The sequence below is a fragment of the Hyperoodon ampullatus genome (genome assembly GCF_949752795.1).
Source record: "Hyperoodon ampullatus genome assembly, chromosome: 15".
Classification (NCBI taxonomy): domain Eukaryota; kingdom Metazoa; phylum Chordata; class Mammalia; order Artiodactyla; family Ziphiidae; genus Hyperoodon; species Hyperoodon ampullatus.
In genome coordinates this window covers 34,719,734-34,734,848 of record NC_136928.1, presented here as the reverse complement: position 1 = coordinate 34,734,848, position 15,115 = coordinate 34,719,734, and the positions used below count along the sequence as shown (strand labels likewise).

The 15,115-nt window shown below is 36.2% G+C and overlaps 1 protein-coding gene across 7 annotated transcripts in view; it reads left to right on the top strand.

Moving 5' to 3' along the window:
- The window catches only part of AFTPH (aftiphilin), a gene marked incomplete at its 5' end in the record, with an annotated part of 37,729 nt that extends 24,589 nt beyond the window's left edge, over positions 1-13,140 (top strand). For 3 of the 7 annotated variants that reach the window (XM_079720621.1, XM_079720619.1, XM_079720617.1), the window contains 3 exons: positions 1,337-1,420; positions 5,305-5,428; positions 12,008-13,140. In XM_079720621.1, the coding sequence (XP_079576747.1) occupies positions 1,337-1,420; positions 5,305-5,428; positions 12,008-12,155 (356 nt within the window). In that variant the 3' untranslated portion in view covers positions 12,156-13,140. Of the gene's footprint in view, positions 1-1,246; positions 1,421-5,304; positions 5,429-12,007 lie in introns of all 7 variants that reach the window. The other 4 variants (XM_079720622.1, XM_079720620.1, XM_079720618.1 and 1 more) reach the window with 2 other exon arrangements.
- Positions 13,141-15,115: the final 1,975 nt, after the last annotated feature.

Genomic DNA, 15,115 nt, shown 5'->3' with positions numbered 1-15,115 from the left:
AATGTCCATATATAGGTAGTAGTAGCCAGATAAAATTTTAGTTTCTTTATCTCAAGTCAAAAACAAGCTTCTTTATTTTCCACAAATATCTAGGCAGTTTAAATGATATTTTAGGTAAGACCAATTTACTTGAAATTTTTTTCTGTAGTTTTAGTTTATGGAATTTTCTTGGATGCAAAGTCTTGTGTGTAGAGGCTGCTTTAAAGCACAATTATTTAACCAAAAACAATGTGCAGATAGATCCATATTTATTGACTCAAAGGAGTTTTCAGATTTAATAATATTTTATAGTGCACTTATATGCAAATGAAAAACGAATGATTTTCATGATCCTTTTCTAAAACTTATCTCAAAATACTAGTAGGTAGTTACAGAAATAATTGGTTTCACTTATGGCTTTAAAAGAAAATCCTGAAAAAGGATTAACTTATTCCAATAAGGTGGGGTTTTTAAGTAATACAAAATGCTAGTTTTCCTGTGTGTTGACATCACAAGTTTTAGTTGGACTCTGAGGTATAATTACTCTTACTCCTTATACTTCATAAGTTGTTTGAGCCATGGTCTAAAACACCTGTTATTCTATCAGCTTTGCCTTAGAGTGGGGGATCCCAGGATATCTGGAAAGCATCCAATTGAATATCCGTGCTGAAGGAAAGCCTGGATGCACCTTCTGCTGTTGTCTGGTGTCTTATTCAGTCAAATCATCATGCTTTTTATTAACAAACAACTTCTTTAAAAATGTATACTATTTCTGATTACTGTTTCAGAGTTAAAGGGGAACAGTACAGCTTGAGGTTGCACATCAGGGTAGGGCAGTTAATGACATTCCTTATTACGTTATTTTATTTTAAACTAAGTTAATATATTGGTGCCTGTCCTGAAACTGACAACTTTGTCACTTTTAAAAAGCATTAATTAGAAACCAACACTACTAACATAAAAGATTTATTTGGGCATGTACAGTGATTTAATGTTGGGTTGAGATTAAAGTATTGTTTCCCTTTAACGGGTATACTTTCCCCTTGGTCTTTCTGGTATGGCTTCAAGTTTCGATTGAAAGAACCGAACTCCTAACTAAAACCTTACTAAGTGTCAAATTATTTACGTTGTACATGAGAAAATGTACATTGAATTAAATTGTTACTTTAGAAATGTCCTTAGCAGTGAAAAACTAATACTGTACACATTGTTTTAATGTTGATTTTAAAATATGTAATGACTACTAATTATAACCTGCATGTTCAAGTGTGTGTCTTACCCCTTTTTACACATAACCCCTCCTCCCTTGGCTTACCTTCTGTGTGGCTGCCTACCAACACGGTCACTGAATTTCAAGCTAGTGGAGGTTCCACTCTTCTGAACCTTGATTTCTTTGGGCCCGTGGATGACAGTAGCTCTAGCAGCAGCACCACAATCCCAGGTCAGCAGAGTGTTAAAACCATAATTCTAGTTTATTTACTAAAAGCATGACCACATCACTTGACTTTCCTATAAACAAGGAAACAAGTAGATTGTATTCTCTATAATGTCTACTACTTTTCTTTCATCTATCTACTGTCGTTTTCTAGTAGTATAACTATAACAAATGACTTATGTGAAATGTATTTTGAGGAAAGCTTTGTCAGAGTGTAATATTCAGAGCTGAAAGTAGCTTCTAGATATAAAACAGCCCTAATGTCCTTACACAGTTAAAGGCAGGGTTTTTTTTCCCCCTGTAAATAGAAAATGTGATATTTTATATGCTTATTTTTAAAGCATATTCTACAAAGCCATTTGAAAAAATACAAATTTAGAGATATAAGAATATTTTAGTACACAAAGATGACTTTACATTATAGTGTCTGTGATAATAGAACCTTTTACAAATTCTAGCATTCAATTAGTTGTTCATTAGTGCTGCTAAATGTATAATTAGGTTCCAAAATGTTGGAGTCTAGCACTTAGTTATATAGTCCCACATAGAATTATTACTGTTTTTATGTAGCTCTTAAATAGAAAGTTTACTGTTTTCCATGAAGGAAAAAAAAATGTTAAAGGTAATAATAGAAAATAATTGCTATGAGATACTAAAAGCTAGAAATTAAAACTTACTGGAGTGCCTGTTAAATTAATGTTCAGCCTGGCAGAAGTTCAGTTCATTGACCAAAGGCCTAATGTACTTTGTCATTTTCTAACTGAATAAACGATTAAAATATAATGGCATTTTTATGTTTACATTTTATTTAATATGATTTTAATGACTCCCTGTCATCCCAACTTGTGATCTGGTAATCATGCCCATTGATACCAGATGGCTGTTGAGGTGCTATATAGATGCCGATGCCCAGAATGCATAGGGAGGGTCCCTCTCAGTCCCCACTAGGATCAGTTAGACAGCCAGCCTGGTTCCTGAGAATCTGCGGGTTTTGTTCAGCTAGATAACCCTGCCACCCACTTCTAGCAATTTAGGAGCCATGATGGGAAATGGGGGAGACTAAGACAATCAGCTAAGGGTGAACCTGGGACCCAGAATGCCCTTCTCCAAGAGCTGGTTATGGAAATGTGATTGTGCTATAAGGACATTCCAAGGCCGTTTTGTAGAATGACTGGATTCCGCAAATCTAACCCCCTGGTTATCATTTTCATTGTTTCCAAGATTTTACAAGCGTATGAAAAACTAATGTGTCTGGTTTTGACTTCAAAATATTTCACTATTTAAATTACTTCTAAATACATGTGAGCTATGGAATGACCTGGGTGAGCTAATTAGTTTTTAATACTTACTGGGGGGAAGAAACCCAAAAACTTGTGTATCAGTTTCCTTATTACTATAATCCCAAGAATGAATTACCAAGCTCCTATTTTTAATTTGCTCTCAGCTTTGTTTTGTCATGGACTGTATCATAATTAGAATCAGGTCACTATTTTTGGGTGTCTAAAAACCTGGTTTAAATTTAATTTTTGGTTACATTTCAAACTCAGTTAAAAATCACCCATAAGAGCACAAATCATCTGACCGTATAAAGAAGTACAGAAATGACCTGATAAACCAGGCTCAGTATACATACACAGCTTTGAGAAGAGCAAGCAGTTTCAGAAGCTTAGAGCTGTAATGGAAATGAAATTAGCATGGTCAATGGCAGTCCTCATTACTTTGGAACCTTTTAAATATTTTCCTTCCGTATTTTCATTAATATACTCTAGCTGCTGTGTAAACCTGATTACTATAAATTTGCTTTGGCTTGTTTTATTGCTATTGGGTTTTGTTAAAACTTACCATCAAGCTACAGGTGTCAACACTTTCCTGAGTATTCCATTTCACCACTTGCTTGCACTTTTTCTGACTTGTTTCTGGGAAAGTCATTTTGTCTTAGCTTGCGGTTATTTAATTATTTTGTATTTGAGACTTAGGAGGTTGGCATAGAACTTGGTTGGCTAGCTTTATTTATGTAACTAAACTATGCCTCATTAAGGTTCTGTTAAAAAAAAAACAAAACTCTTCCATTAAAAAAATTACTCTTCAGTTTTTTGTGTAGAGTAAGTAGTTGTCTTGTTTTTGAAAAGTATAAAGTATAGCCATAGTACTTTTTTTGGTGATAATGGTTTTGGGGGGTTGGGGGAGGTTGAAGGGTTTTTTTTAAAATCTCCCACTTCAGTGTTTGACAGCCAAGTTGTCAGTATTGTATAAACCCAACTAAATTTTTACTAGCACTTTCCTGTTGCCAGTCAGAATGCAATTGTTTACTCTGCATTGTGCAGTCACCATCTACTTAAATTTTGTGGTTACTTGGAATCTAACCTTTCATAGCGGAGGAAGGAGGTGCTTTGGGTTCATCTGGTCCCTTTACAGGCATCTGTAAATTTTTACATTTTAATTGCAACCTTAATACTTACTATAGAAATACAAAGAAAGGGCCTTTTAAATTATATTTTGAAACTGTACCTTAATGAAATACTAAAAACTTCGGAGAGTCAACAAACATTTTCTATAGCCTTCCTCCCTTGTTGGACATGGTAACTGTGGAAGCCGCTTTTGCTAGTATGATTTCTGTAAACATCTGAGATCTGTGTTTACATCTGCTAGTCAGCTACAAAGTTGGTTAATAGAAGGCAGTTCCTGATTTTTTTTCTTAACCTAGAACTATCCTAAAGGAGGAAACTTGTTTGTTAATATCGATATGGTACATGTATATATAATTTTATCTACGGATCCTAGGGCTTTTTTAGAAATAATAAGTAGAAATTGATGAAGCTGTAAGACATTTGTACTTACAGTCTGCTTTTCTATTATACCCTGAAACTACTGAATTTGCTAAAACCAAAGAGAGTGTAGGATTAAACATTTTTTATCTGATTATCTTTATTTTCAAACGCTTAGCTTGAGTTGAAAATATTTAATTGTTCCTTGTTTTTTGTAGTCATCATATTTGATATAAATTCATATTCAAGGGAAGTTTTAAAATATGTATGTATATTTTAATGAAGTCAGATGGGAAGGATTTTAATAGATTTTACAATAAATCTAATCCTCTAACTCAGCTTTGTTTTGAATTTTTCTAACAAGATATTTGAACTGTTAGCCACTAGATTCAGCTATGAGACAATAAAAGTATAACCCTTGAGACAATTTTCATTTTGTTCAAAAGTAGTGCTTTTATTCACTTTTTCTGAAAATATTTTACCCTCCCCACTTCTTACCTGAAGAAAGAACAATGTGGTATATAACTTTTCTTTAGTAATAATTTGATACTTTGGGTAATATTTCATGTCCTCAGATAGTCAGAATATATTTAAACTAACCAAATCATTTACTGTATCTGAGACTTTATATTAACTTACAAATTTGGGGGTATGGATGAAAATAATGGAGGATAAATGGTCAGGGAGGTAAGGGAAAAGGGAAGTTCAAAAAATGAGGTTAAATCAGTCAATTTAAAAATTGAGGTGTCATATTATGTAACATGTGCATTCTATTTATAAAACATTGATAACCTTCATATCACAAACAAATACAAAATTTAGGGAGTTTTCTATAGCAGATAGAATTTTTTAGAAGTATTTTGATCGTATCTTCTACATAAACGTTAGATTAATTAAGGCTATATTTATACCAAAGTGGAATTTTAAGAGTATTTTCCTACTTTATAAAAACTCCGAAGAGTGGAATTTATAATTTAAAAACTAAATGCAATATTACAGTGTTCTGAAGATGTGTTGTGCTTACAAAGACTCAGATGTTTACAGAGTAATTGTCTTTTGCATCTTGGATTGTGGCTGAGTACCCATTGCAGCTTGCCATCACTGACTATCATTTTATACTATAAGGTGTGGATCCAGAGTTGTATGAGTTAACAACTTCTAAGCTGGAAATCTCCACCTCAAGCCTCAAAGTGACTGATGCATTTGCAAGACTCATGTCCACAGTAGAGAAGACAAGCACATCTACCAGGTAAAAGCTAGTGCTCATTACACCCTAATTTTGAATTCTGTGTTAAACAAAGTAGCCCAGATGGCAAAGCACATAAGTTGGCAGTATTTCAATATATTATATTAAAATTCACTTTACATTTATAAAACCAATAGATGCCTAATTCCAGAAAATAGTATCAAATTATGTTTAATTATGGATTTACTAGAGCGGAGCTATTTCATGAGAGACTGGAAAGGGCTGACAGATGTCGTTTTCTCTCCTTCCCTACCCCTACACCCAACTTTGTAGAGAAGAATCTGATAAAAGAATTGAGATCATGAAGCCATTACAGAAATGCTCCCCCTTTTCTTTCATAACTACTGAGATGATCATCTTTGGGAACCCAGTTTCACACTCCCAGAGTTACCTAGGCTGATCCTTTCACCTCTGGGCTAAGAGAGAGTAGGGAATGGCCACTGTTTTATTTTCTGAATTTTTGCTGATGTGTAGCACCTCTGATTTGGGTCGTGAAGCCTTGCTTTTAACAAGCTTTCTGGGAGCCCCTCAGGGGCAGGGCCTTTAGAAAAGCAGTTATCTCGGGTTCAGGAATGTCATGTGGGCGTTGTGTGCAGGATTCAGGAAACCTTTAGTTTTACATAATTAAGCACTGGAATAATCCGTTGCTTTGACATGTTAGCCATAAGAATAAGGCAGTTTCTAATAATAAGGTAATCATTATGAACCAGGAAATCATTACTGCAAGAGCAAATACTGGTTGATTGGCATACCAACTCTGCTGTACCAAATCTATGATTCATCAGCACTTTAAAGTGAAAATATTTACCTGTTTTTGCCCAGTTAGGCAGAAATATTATAGCTCTTTCCCCTGTTTAAATACATTCCACTCACATGTCAAATTCAGATTTATCTTTTAAAGCAATTCTTTTGTAGAAAAACATCCATTTGATACAGCCGTGTTTTCCTTGCAAATAATAAATGCTAACCTGTCTTAAAACTTTGGCTTGAATTATCACATCTCCTTTAAAACTGTGTTTGTGCTTAAGTATCCATTCAACAGATATTTACTATTACTAATACAATTAATATTTATAATCATGAAAATCCATTATTATTTGTTTTATAATTAAGGCTACCCTGAACTTTTCCCGGGAATGAATTTATAGTCTGCACATTTTTGTTTATACACAGATTCTCTCCCTGTTCTTATCACCCCTATTTCTTGGTAGTAACACCACCTGGCGCTGTTAAAGCCTCCTATTAAGTGAACTTGCTTGTAAATGAAGCTAGTGTGGATTTTTTGCTTGCTTTCTAATTTCTCTTTCCAAATAAATCATATTTTCAAATTAATGTTCTCCTTATGCAAATTTCTCATCCATTTTTTTCTATATGTTAACCAAAAGCTAATGACTTTTAAAACAGACAAACAAAAAACTGATGCTTTTATCATTTGGGCTTTCTCCCGCTACTTTTTGGACAACTTTTTCTGAGGACAGTCCTAGCGTTTCCTCACCTTTTTCCCTCTGCAGTCTCAGTGAGTGAACTGTAGTAGTGTTGAAAGTCCCGGTGGTGAGAATTCATTCTTTGTGCCAGTAGGAGGAGCTCTAAGCCACATTGTTAACTTGCTTGCTCTCCTAACTTTTCAACTCACCTTTAAAACATTCTGTACACTAGGGCACTCTTCCACCTCCTACCACTTTATTTTCATTTTTTCTCTTATTCTGTACTATTATGGAATGAACTGAAACTATAGTGTGTATCCTGGGGTCAGTGTTGTAACTGCATTGAATTAGTCTCTGGTACCTGTCCAGCTTCACATTTAAAAGAAAATAAATTGCAAAGAAAACAAGTTGTCAACTTTGTGTTTTCTCTTTGGAGGAATTAACTATTTGGAAGTGGTGAGAAGTGCAAATATTCACAAGTCTTATAATTAGAAGGTAATACTGTAAAATGCTCCCATGAGTGATTCTCAGTTGTACAGGGAAGAGAAAGGCGGGGTGGCATAATTCTAAAGGAATTTTAAGCATCTTTGCTGTTTTTTGGTTTTGCTTCATTTTTTGTTTTTGTTTTTGAATAAAATAAAATTTAAAGTGTACACCTCAGCAAAATCTTGGCGTTTGTCAATACACAGAAGATAGAGTGAAAAAGCACTGAGGAACTGTAGGGTAAGAAAAGGTTAAGAAACAGTGGTCTAGGTAAAGGAAATTTGCCATGTAACAACATCCCATACTCTTTTCCAAATGCCTTTGCATATGTAAGAGAAAGTACATGTGCTCTTCACTTTCTAAACATAGGTTGTGAAAGTGACTTCTTATTTTAAAGAAATGCAAGTTCTCAGTTTTAAAATAGTTCCATCTTCTTGCTTACCTTTTCTAATACAGAGAAAAATTACTTCCTAATCTTAATCAGTGGGTAGCCAGCTAGTTAGTAGCCACAGACCTCTAACTGAAGATTATACAGGCCAGAGGACTAGTTGCCAAAAGTCATGCATGGTTTTTTCTTTTCTTTTTTTTGAACTTTTAATTGAGATATAATTCACATGCCATGAAATTCACCCTTGTCAAGTGTACAATTCAGTGGCTTTTAGTATATTCGCAAGGTTGTGCAACCATTACCGCTAATTCCAGAACATTACTATCTAATTCCAGAACATTACTATCTAATTCCAGAACATCACTATCTAATTCCAGAACATCACTATCTAATTCCAGAAGATTTTTATCATCCCCGAAAGAAAGAAACACCGTACCCATTAGCAGTCACTCCCTATATGTCAGTTTTCCCAGCCCCTGGCAGCTACTAATCTGCCTTCTATCTCTATGGATTTGCATATTCTGGTTATTTCATACTAACAGAATAATACATTATATAGCCTTTTGTGTCTGACTTCTTTCAGTTAGCATAATGTTTTAAAGCTCAGCCAAGTTGTTGCATGTATTGGCACTTTCTATTCCTTTTTATGGCTGCATAATATTCCATTGTGTGGCTGTACCACATTTTGCTTATCCCATTAATCAATTAATGGACATTTGGGTTGTTTTCACTTTTTGACTGTTATGAGTAATGCTGCCATGAACATTCATGTACAAGTTTTTGTGTTGACAAATGCTTTCAATTTCCTTGGGAGTGGAACTTCTGGGTCATGTGGTAACACTGTTTAATTTTTTGAAGAACTACCAAACTTTTCCAAAGCAGTGGCCCCATTTTGCATTTCCACCAATAAAGTTTGAGGGTTCCAATGTCGCCACATTCCCACAAGGCTTGTTACTGTCTTTTGGTTATAGTCATCCCAGTGGGTATGAAGTGATATCTCATTGTCATTTTGATTTACGTTTCCCTGATGGCCAATGATATTGAGCAGTTTTTCAGGTGCTTATTGACCAGTTGTATCTCTTCTTTAGGGAAGTTGTTGTTGTTGTTAAGAACTCTTTACATATTCTGCATACTAGACCTTTATCAGATACAGGATATGCAAATATTTTATCTCATTCTGCAGGCTGTTTTTTCACTTTCTTGGTAGTGTCCTGTGAAACACAAAAGTTTCTTAATTTTGATGAAGCCCTACGTACATGCATATATGTGTATAAATCTCTATATATAGATATACATATATGTGTACATAAATATGTACATATATATTTCATTGCTTGTGCCTTAGGTGTCATATCTAAGAAACCATTGCCTACTTCAAGGTCAGGAAGGGTTACACCTAGGTTTTCTTTTAAAAGTTTTAAAGTTTCAACTCTTATATTTAGACCTTTGATATATTTTGAATTAATTTTTGAATATGGTGTAAGGTAGGGGTCCAACTTCATTCTTTTGCACGTGGATATCCAGTTGTACCAGCACTGGTTGTTGAAAAGACTGTTCCTGCCCCATTTCCCTCTTGTTGAAAATCAGTTTAACCATAAATGTATGGGTTTATTTCTGAACTCTTAATTGTACTTCATTGGCCAAAAGGATAAATCTTAACGAGGGAGAGTATAAATCAAAATTAGGTCACTGTCTTTGGCTTCGAGGAAAGGTCATGATGTAACTTTTTATTTTCAAATTCCTCTCAAGCATTTTCTTCTTTCTTATATTCTAAGAAAACTAGATCACATCAACGCATAGCGACTACAGATAAATGCACAAACTATGAACTATGTAAACTTTTTCTTATTTTTAAATACAACTTCAGACAGCCTTCAAGTAGTGTCTCTGAAATAAGGCAATTGGTAGAAACTCTAGAATAATATTTACCAACCATTCCTTGGGTGAAAACTTCTTCTTTGTTCTCCTTCCCCACACCCCAACTGCACTCCACAAATGAGAAGTCCATTTAGGTGAGATTTTACTGGTTACTGTTTTTTAATAATTTTTTATCTTTACAGAAGCAGTAAGAGTAGAAAGTTAGAAAATAGACAAAAATTTTTTAATGAAAGTATCACATTCTTACCAGTCAGATCACTATAACTCCTTAGTGCATATTCTTTCAGATCTTTATCTTTGCACATATACACATATGGGTGTTGTTTTAACCAAAAAGGAGATTTTATAGTCTATACGGAATTGAGCCCTTCCCTTGCAGTCAGTGGTCTCCATCTACTGATATCAGTAAATTTTCATTTCATCTAATACCCAGGCTATATGTATTCAAATTCCCCAACAATGTCCTTTCTCTCTGCTTTCTCCAAATCAACATCCAATCTAGGACTGTTGTACCTAGCTGCTATGGCTAAGTCACTTTTAAACTAGTATATATACCCCCATCCCTTCTGTTTGCTTTTCAGTTTAATAACACTAGCTTGTTGAGAGGATCGGTCCACTTGTCCTGCAGAACGTCCCAATCTCTGGATTTGTCCATTTGCTTCCTTCAAGTAGTTTTCAAATATTTCTCTATTCCCCTTATTTCCTGTAAACTGGACATTATATCTAAAGGTTTGATGGATTCAGGTAAAACCTTTTGGCTGGAATACATCATAGGTGTTGTATCGCATTAGAAGACACATAATGTCTGGTTGACCCCATCGTGACTGATGCTAAGATTGACCATGGTGAGAGGCTGCCCTTTCCCATGTAGTCTTCCAGTTTTTCACTTTGAGACTAAAAAGTGAACTATCTGGTTTTATTTTGGAATGATGCAGATAGGCAACTTCCCATCAACCATCCACTTAATAGTTTTACCATGATTTAAGTGCAATTAAAAATGTAGATTTTAATCGGAAAATATTTGGAGTGCTATTCCATTCTTCTGAGAAACCGTGGAACTGAGTTCAGTATTGGTTGATCTACTGATGGTTTCAGTGTGCCTGAAGCTGATCCCCATATTGAAGAACTTTGGTCCTAAAAGTCTGATGTTTGGTTTTTCAGTCTTTCCATAAAATCTTTTTATTTCGGCCTGAACTTAAATGTGGTAACAACAGAAAAGTCCAGGTATAAAACAAAGACCTGCATCGATCTTTTCTTTCTTGTTTCATCTCCTGACCTCCTGCACCTCATCCCAAGGACAAAGAAAATACTTAGGTGGAAGAAATAACTTGTGTCACACCTAATAGAGTACCAACTATCATTTACCATAAAAGAGAATTTGGCCTTTTAGAGTCAACAATTTTAAATTACTTTGATCTAAATATCTTTATGACTGCAGCTATCTTTCAGTATATTTAACATCCTAGAAAAAATAAAGATTGGATTACAATCATGTGCTCAATTTGAGCCCCATTTGAGGCTCAGTTGGCATTTTCTGTGGCTCACCTGCTGGGAAGACCCGGGTCAGCAGGAGTTCTTCCTCTCTGTGTCGCCACACTGCTCACTTCTTATATTAGGGGCATTTCATCTATAGGACCCAGCAGATTTCGAGATTTCCCCTCTCCCTGAGTCCTTCCTGCCCGTGTGCATTCTCGGCATGAGTAGCTGGCCCTAGTGCTGCGGCCTTTGGACCTACCATCTATCTGCATCCCAGTGGGGCAGAGGCTGGGTGTTTTTGAGCTGAGGGCTTTCTGTCTTAGAATTCCCCTTTGGGGTTGAAGAAAGCCTGAGGTTAAAATGACTTACAAGGACTGTGCCAGACATACTTTGCTTTATGTTGAGGCAACTTTGGTAGTTTCTCAGCGGGAAGGGGGAAATCCAGTTGGGCAGAGTGTTATCAACTAGGGCTTCAGCATTATATTTCTGCTTTGTAACTTTTTTTGGCTGTGCCACACAGCATGCAGGATCTTCGTTCCCCGACCAGGGATCGAATACGTGACCCCTGCAGTGGAAGCACGGAATCCTAACCACTGGACCACCAGGGAGTTCCCTAGTAACATTTTAAAAGTATGCCTAGGTAGATGCTTCTAAGCTTAAATAGAGCTGCGAGCTGTGCGTAGGTACATGTGAATGTCTATGTACATGCCTAACTAATGAACATACATAAATTCGGTGTGAATCTTTGTAAGAGATTTGGCCTCTGGCACAGGAAGCACTCAACACAAAGGTATTATGAGGTTCAGGGACTGGCAGAGGGAAAGATAACTCAAGTCCCCACAGATTGCTGTCTACCTTGAGAGTAGATTTTCTCCCGTTTGACCTACAGCAGAAGTCACTTTGACACACTTCTCTTTTCTCATCTGTCAACAGGAAACCGAGAAGAGAAGAAGAGCACCTGAGTGAGGAAGCCACCGAGGTGATCGCCCGCCTCCCGGACCTGACGTTCATGCACGCCAAGGTGCTGATGTTCCCAACCACCTTGACACCTGCCACAGGCTCCCAGGAGAAGGCAGACTGATAACTGAGGTGAACTGGACGGTTTCAGTCGCTTTTCCTTCCCTCCAGCCCTTCCCCACCATCAAAAGCATACCTGCTCTAATTAAAACAAAACAAAACAAAAAAAACTTAAAGTTCAGCTGATTGGTTGGTAAGCCGCACTAGAAAGGTATACATAGTCATGTATATTTATTTACATACTGAAGTCCTAAATTTATATTAGAAACAAATGTAAATAATCGGGGTGAACATTTTTGAAGATTTATTCTTTTTGTGTTGCTGGGGTGTATACATTTATGTCTTTGTGAAATACACTGGTGGTGTCCTTCTTACAAAACTTTTGAAATAAAAAAATGAAAACTAAAAAGTCAAATCTCCACTGTCTGTGAAATCCCCTTCTGTCTCTTCAGATTGCATTGACTGTCCTATTAATTTTTCACATCATACACTGAATTACTTTTGCTCTCATAAATAAGCTCCAAGTCCCTGTTTAAAATTTTTTTTTTTTTAATTTTATGTGTGGTGGGTTTGTTTCAGATCTGGCTTTTGTTACCATTTTTGTGCTCTTTTTTAAGTCTGGCCTGTTGCTGTTTGACCTTTTGCAAGGTACTTTCATTGATTGCTCTTTTGTTCTAGGGTATGGATCATTGTCAGAACTTGATTGAAGGGGTTTAAAGAGATTGTGTCTGTCTGTTTTAAATCAGTTTGGTTTAGAGAAGGACCAAATTACATGAATGTCTTACCATGAAATTTACTTGTTACTGATTTTTTTTGTTCTATCATACCACTATTTTTTGAGGATTTTGCACAGTGTAAAATGACATAATCATAGATTGCTATGGTTTAGGCTGTATATACAGTAAAAACTATGGGTTTTAAATGTTTGGGGAAATTCCTATGGAAAAAAAGAGACATGTAGAGGAACCTCTAACAAGGTTAATGTGCATGCCCAAGATCTTTTGAGATTTCAGTGTGTAAATTTCCTTATAGCTTACACAAAAATAAAATAATTTAAAAGAAGTTTGGTCTGGTGTCTGTACTTTGGTATCTGAGGGAAAATGTAATGAACTTGAACGTTAAGTTTTATTTCATCTTAATGTGTTTCAATCCAGAGGAAATCATTTGGTAGGGCTTCCAGTTTATTAAAACCACAAGAATTAGATTCTCACCCATAAGAATTTGAATCAACCCTTTAAGTAGCTGAGCTGTTTTTATGTAGAACACGAGATCATACAAGAAATTCCCATGGTCATTATAATGTATCTTCATCAGAATTGGCAAAGTTAAATAGGGGTTTGTAGGGAATTTTTTTTCTTCCCAAGGAAATATATGCATGAAATTAAGGTGAACAGAAAATCTCTTAAAAGCACTTTTAAAATATTGTTATTAGATGTTGCTTCAGCAAAAAGTCACATGACGTATTTCAGTAAAAACAGGCAATCAGCCCAACAGTAGTACACCTCATCGGCTATGGGAATGTTCCATTGGAACTCTTCTGTACCTCTGTCATTGACAGAGATTCCTGTGTTGCCAGGTTATTACACGGGCCATTGGAACAGTTACCTGAGTGTAATTTAAGTAAGGCCTGGAGCAAGAATGCTTATCCAGTCCATCTCCTGCCGTTTCCCCAACTTTTTTTTTTTTTTCCAGAGAAGGCTTTCCTTCAGAATAGTCACAAGTCTTCAGTGCCCAGTGGACCTTCTGAAAGGAAGGATAAAAGTATTCCTCAGCAGACCTTTACATGTTTCAGTAACTGAAGCTTAAAGGGCTGCTTCTACAGTCCATTACAACTAAATGATAATCGTAGCCTTCATCCACCTAGGTTCAGAGCCCATTTATTAGCTGTGTGTGATACCATGAGAAAGTTAATCAACTTCCCTGAGCCACAGTTATATTATGTTTAAAAATGGGAATGATACCACCTACCGGTGGGGTTGATGTGTTAAATAATAATGTAAAACATCATATGAGGAGACCGTCAATAAACGATAGCCAGAGCATAGAATCCACAAAATCTATAAAGGCCCCTGGTGTCCTGGTAGATTCAAGAAGCAGTCACAGGAGATAGGATCAATTAAAATGTTATTCTGTTATAATTTAAAAGTGATCCAAGTGGACATTTCTCATGAAAGTGCCCCTGCTTTAATGACACACAAAGTGGATAGTCCATCTTATACCCACTTTTCAATAAGCCAGATTTCCCTTTCCCTTTTGTGTGTCATATTGGCCTTTGATGTTTTAATCGCTCAGGTACATTAATACTAGGTTGTCATAGCTTAAGGTCAGGGCTCTAGTGCTGAGGACCAAAAGTGCTCAGCTTTGCACCAGATGAAGGTTCAAATTACACTGGAAAGCAGTAGCAGGGCTGGTGCGGGAAAAGCCGTGAGCATCTCCATGCGAATCTCAGCTAAGGGAGAGCCTGTTGGCTGCAAGCTTGTCTTGGTCATCAGCTGCTTCTCCAGCAGCTGCCCATTTGTCCTTCTCAAAGTCAGCCAGGAGGACCCTGCAGAGTTGGGGAGAAGAAACCGAGGAGTCAGAGACCCTAAAACCAAATCACACACAATGGAGACTGGCCTAGCAATCCCCTTTGGGTCTTTGACATCTTAAAACCAGCCCACTCATCCCCTGGAGTCTCATCTCACGTGATGGCCAAATCCAAATAGCCATACATAATTCCTTAGTTAATTCAAGCCAGACTGGGAAGTTATAGGAGAAACTTCCCTAAATTGAGTCATGTGTCACTACTATTTTTATGAGTCATTCTTTTATAGAGACTTGTTCTTCCCTCTACATGATTGTCATGCTCTTTATTTAGAACTTGTCTTTTTGCTCCCTCGTGTTTCTTGAATCAGAATTGGGCTTGGCTATGAGTAACAAAAACCAAAAATACTGCGTTTCATGTAATAAGACTCATCCTTTTGCTACATTTGAACTTCTCTGAAATTGGAATGGGTTAGCTGGATGGGGTAGCTGTTTAATTTG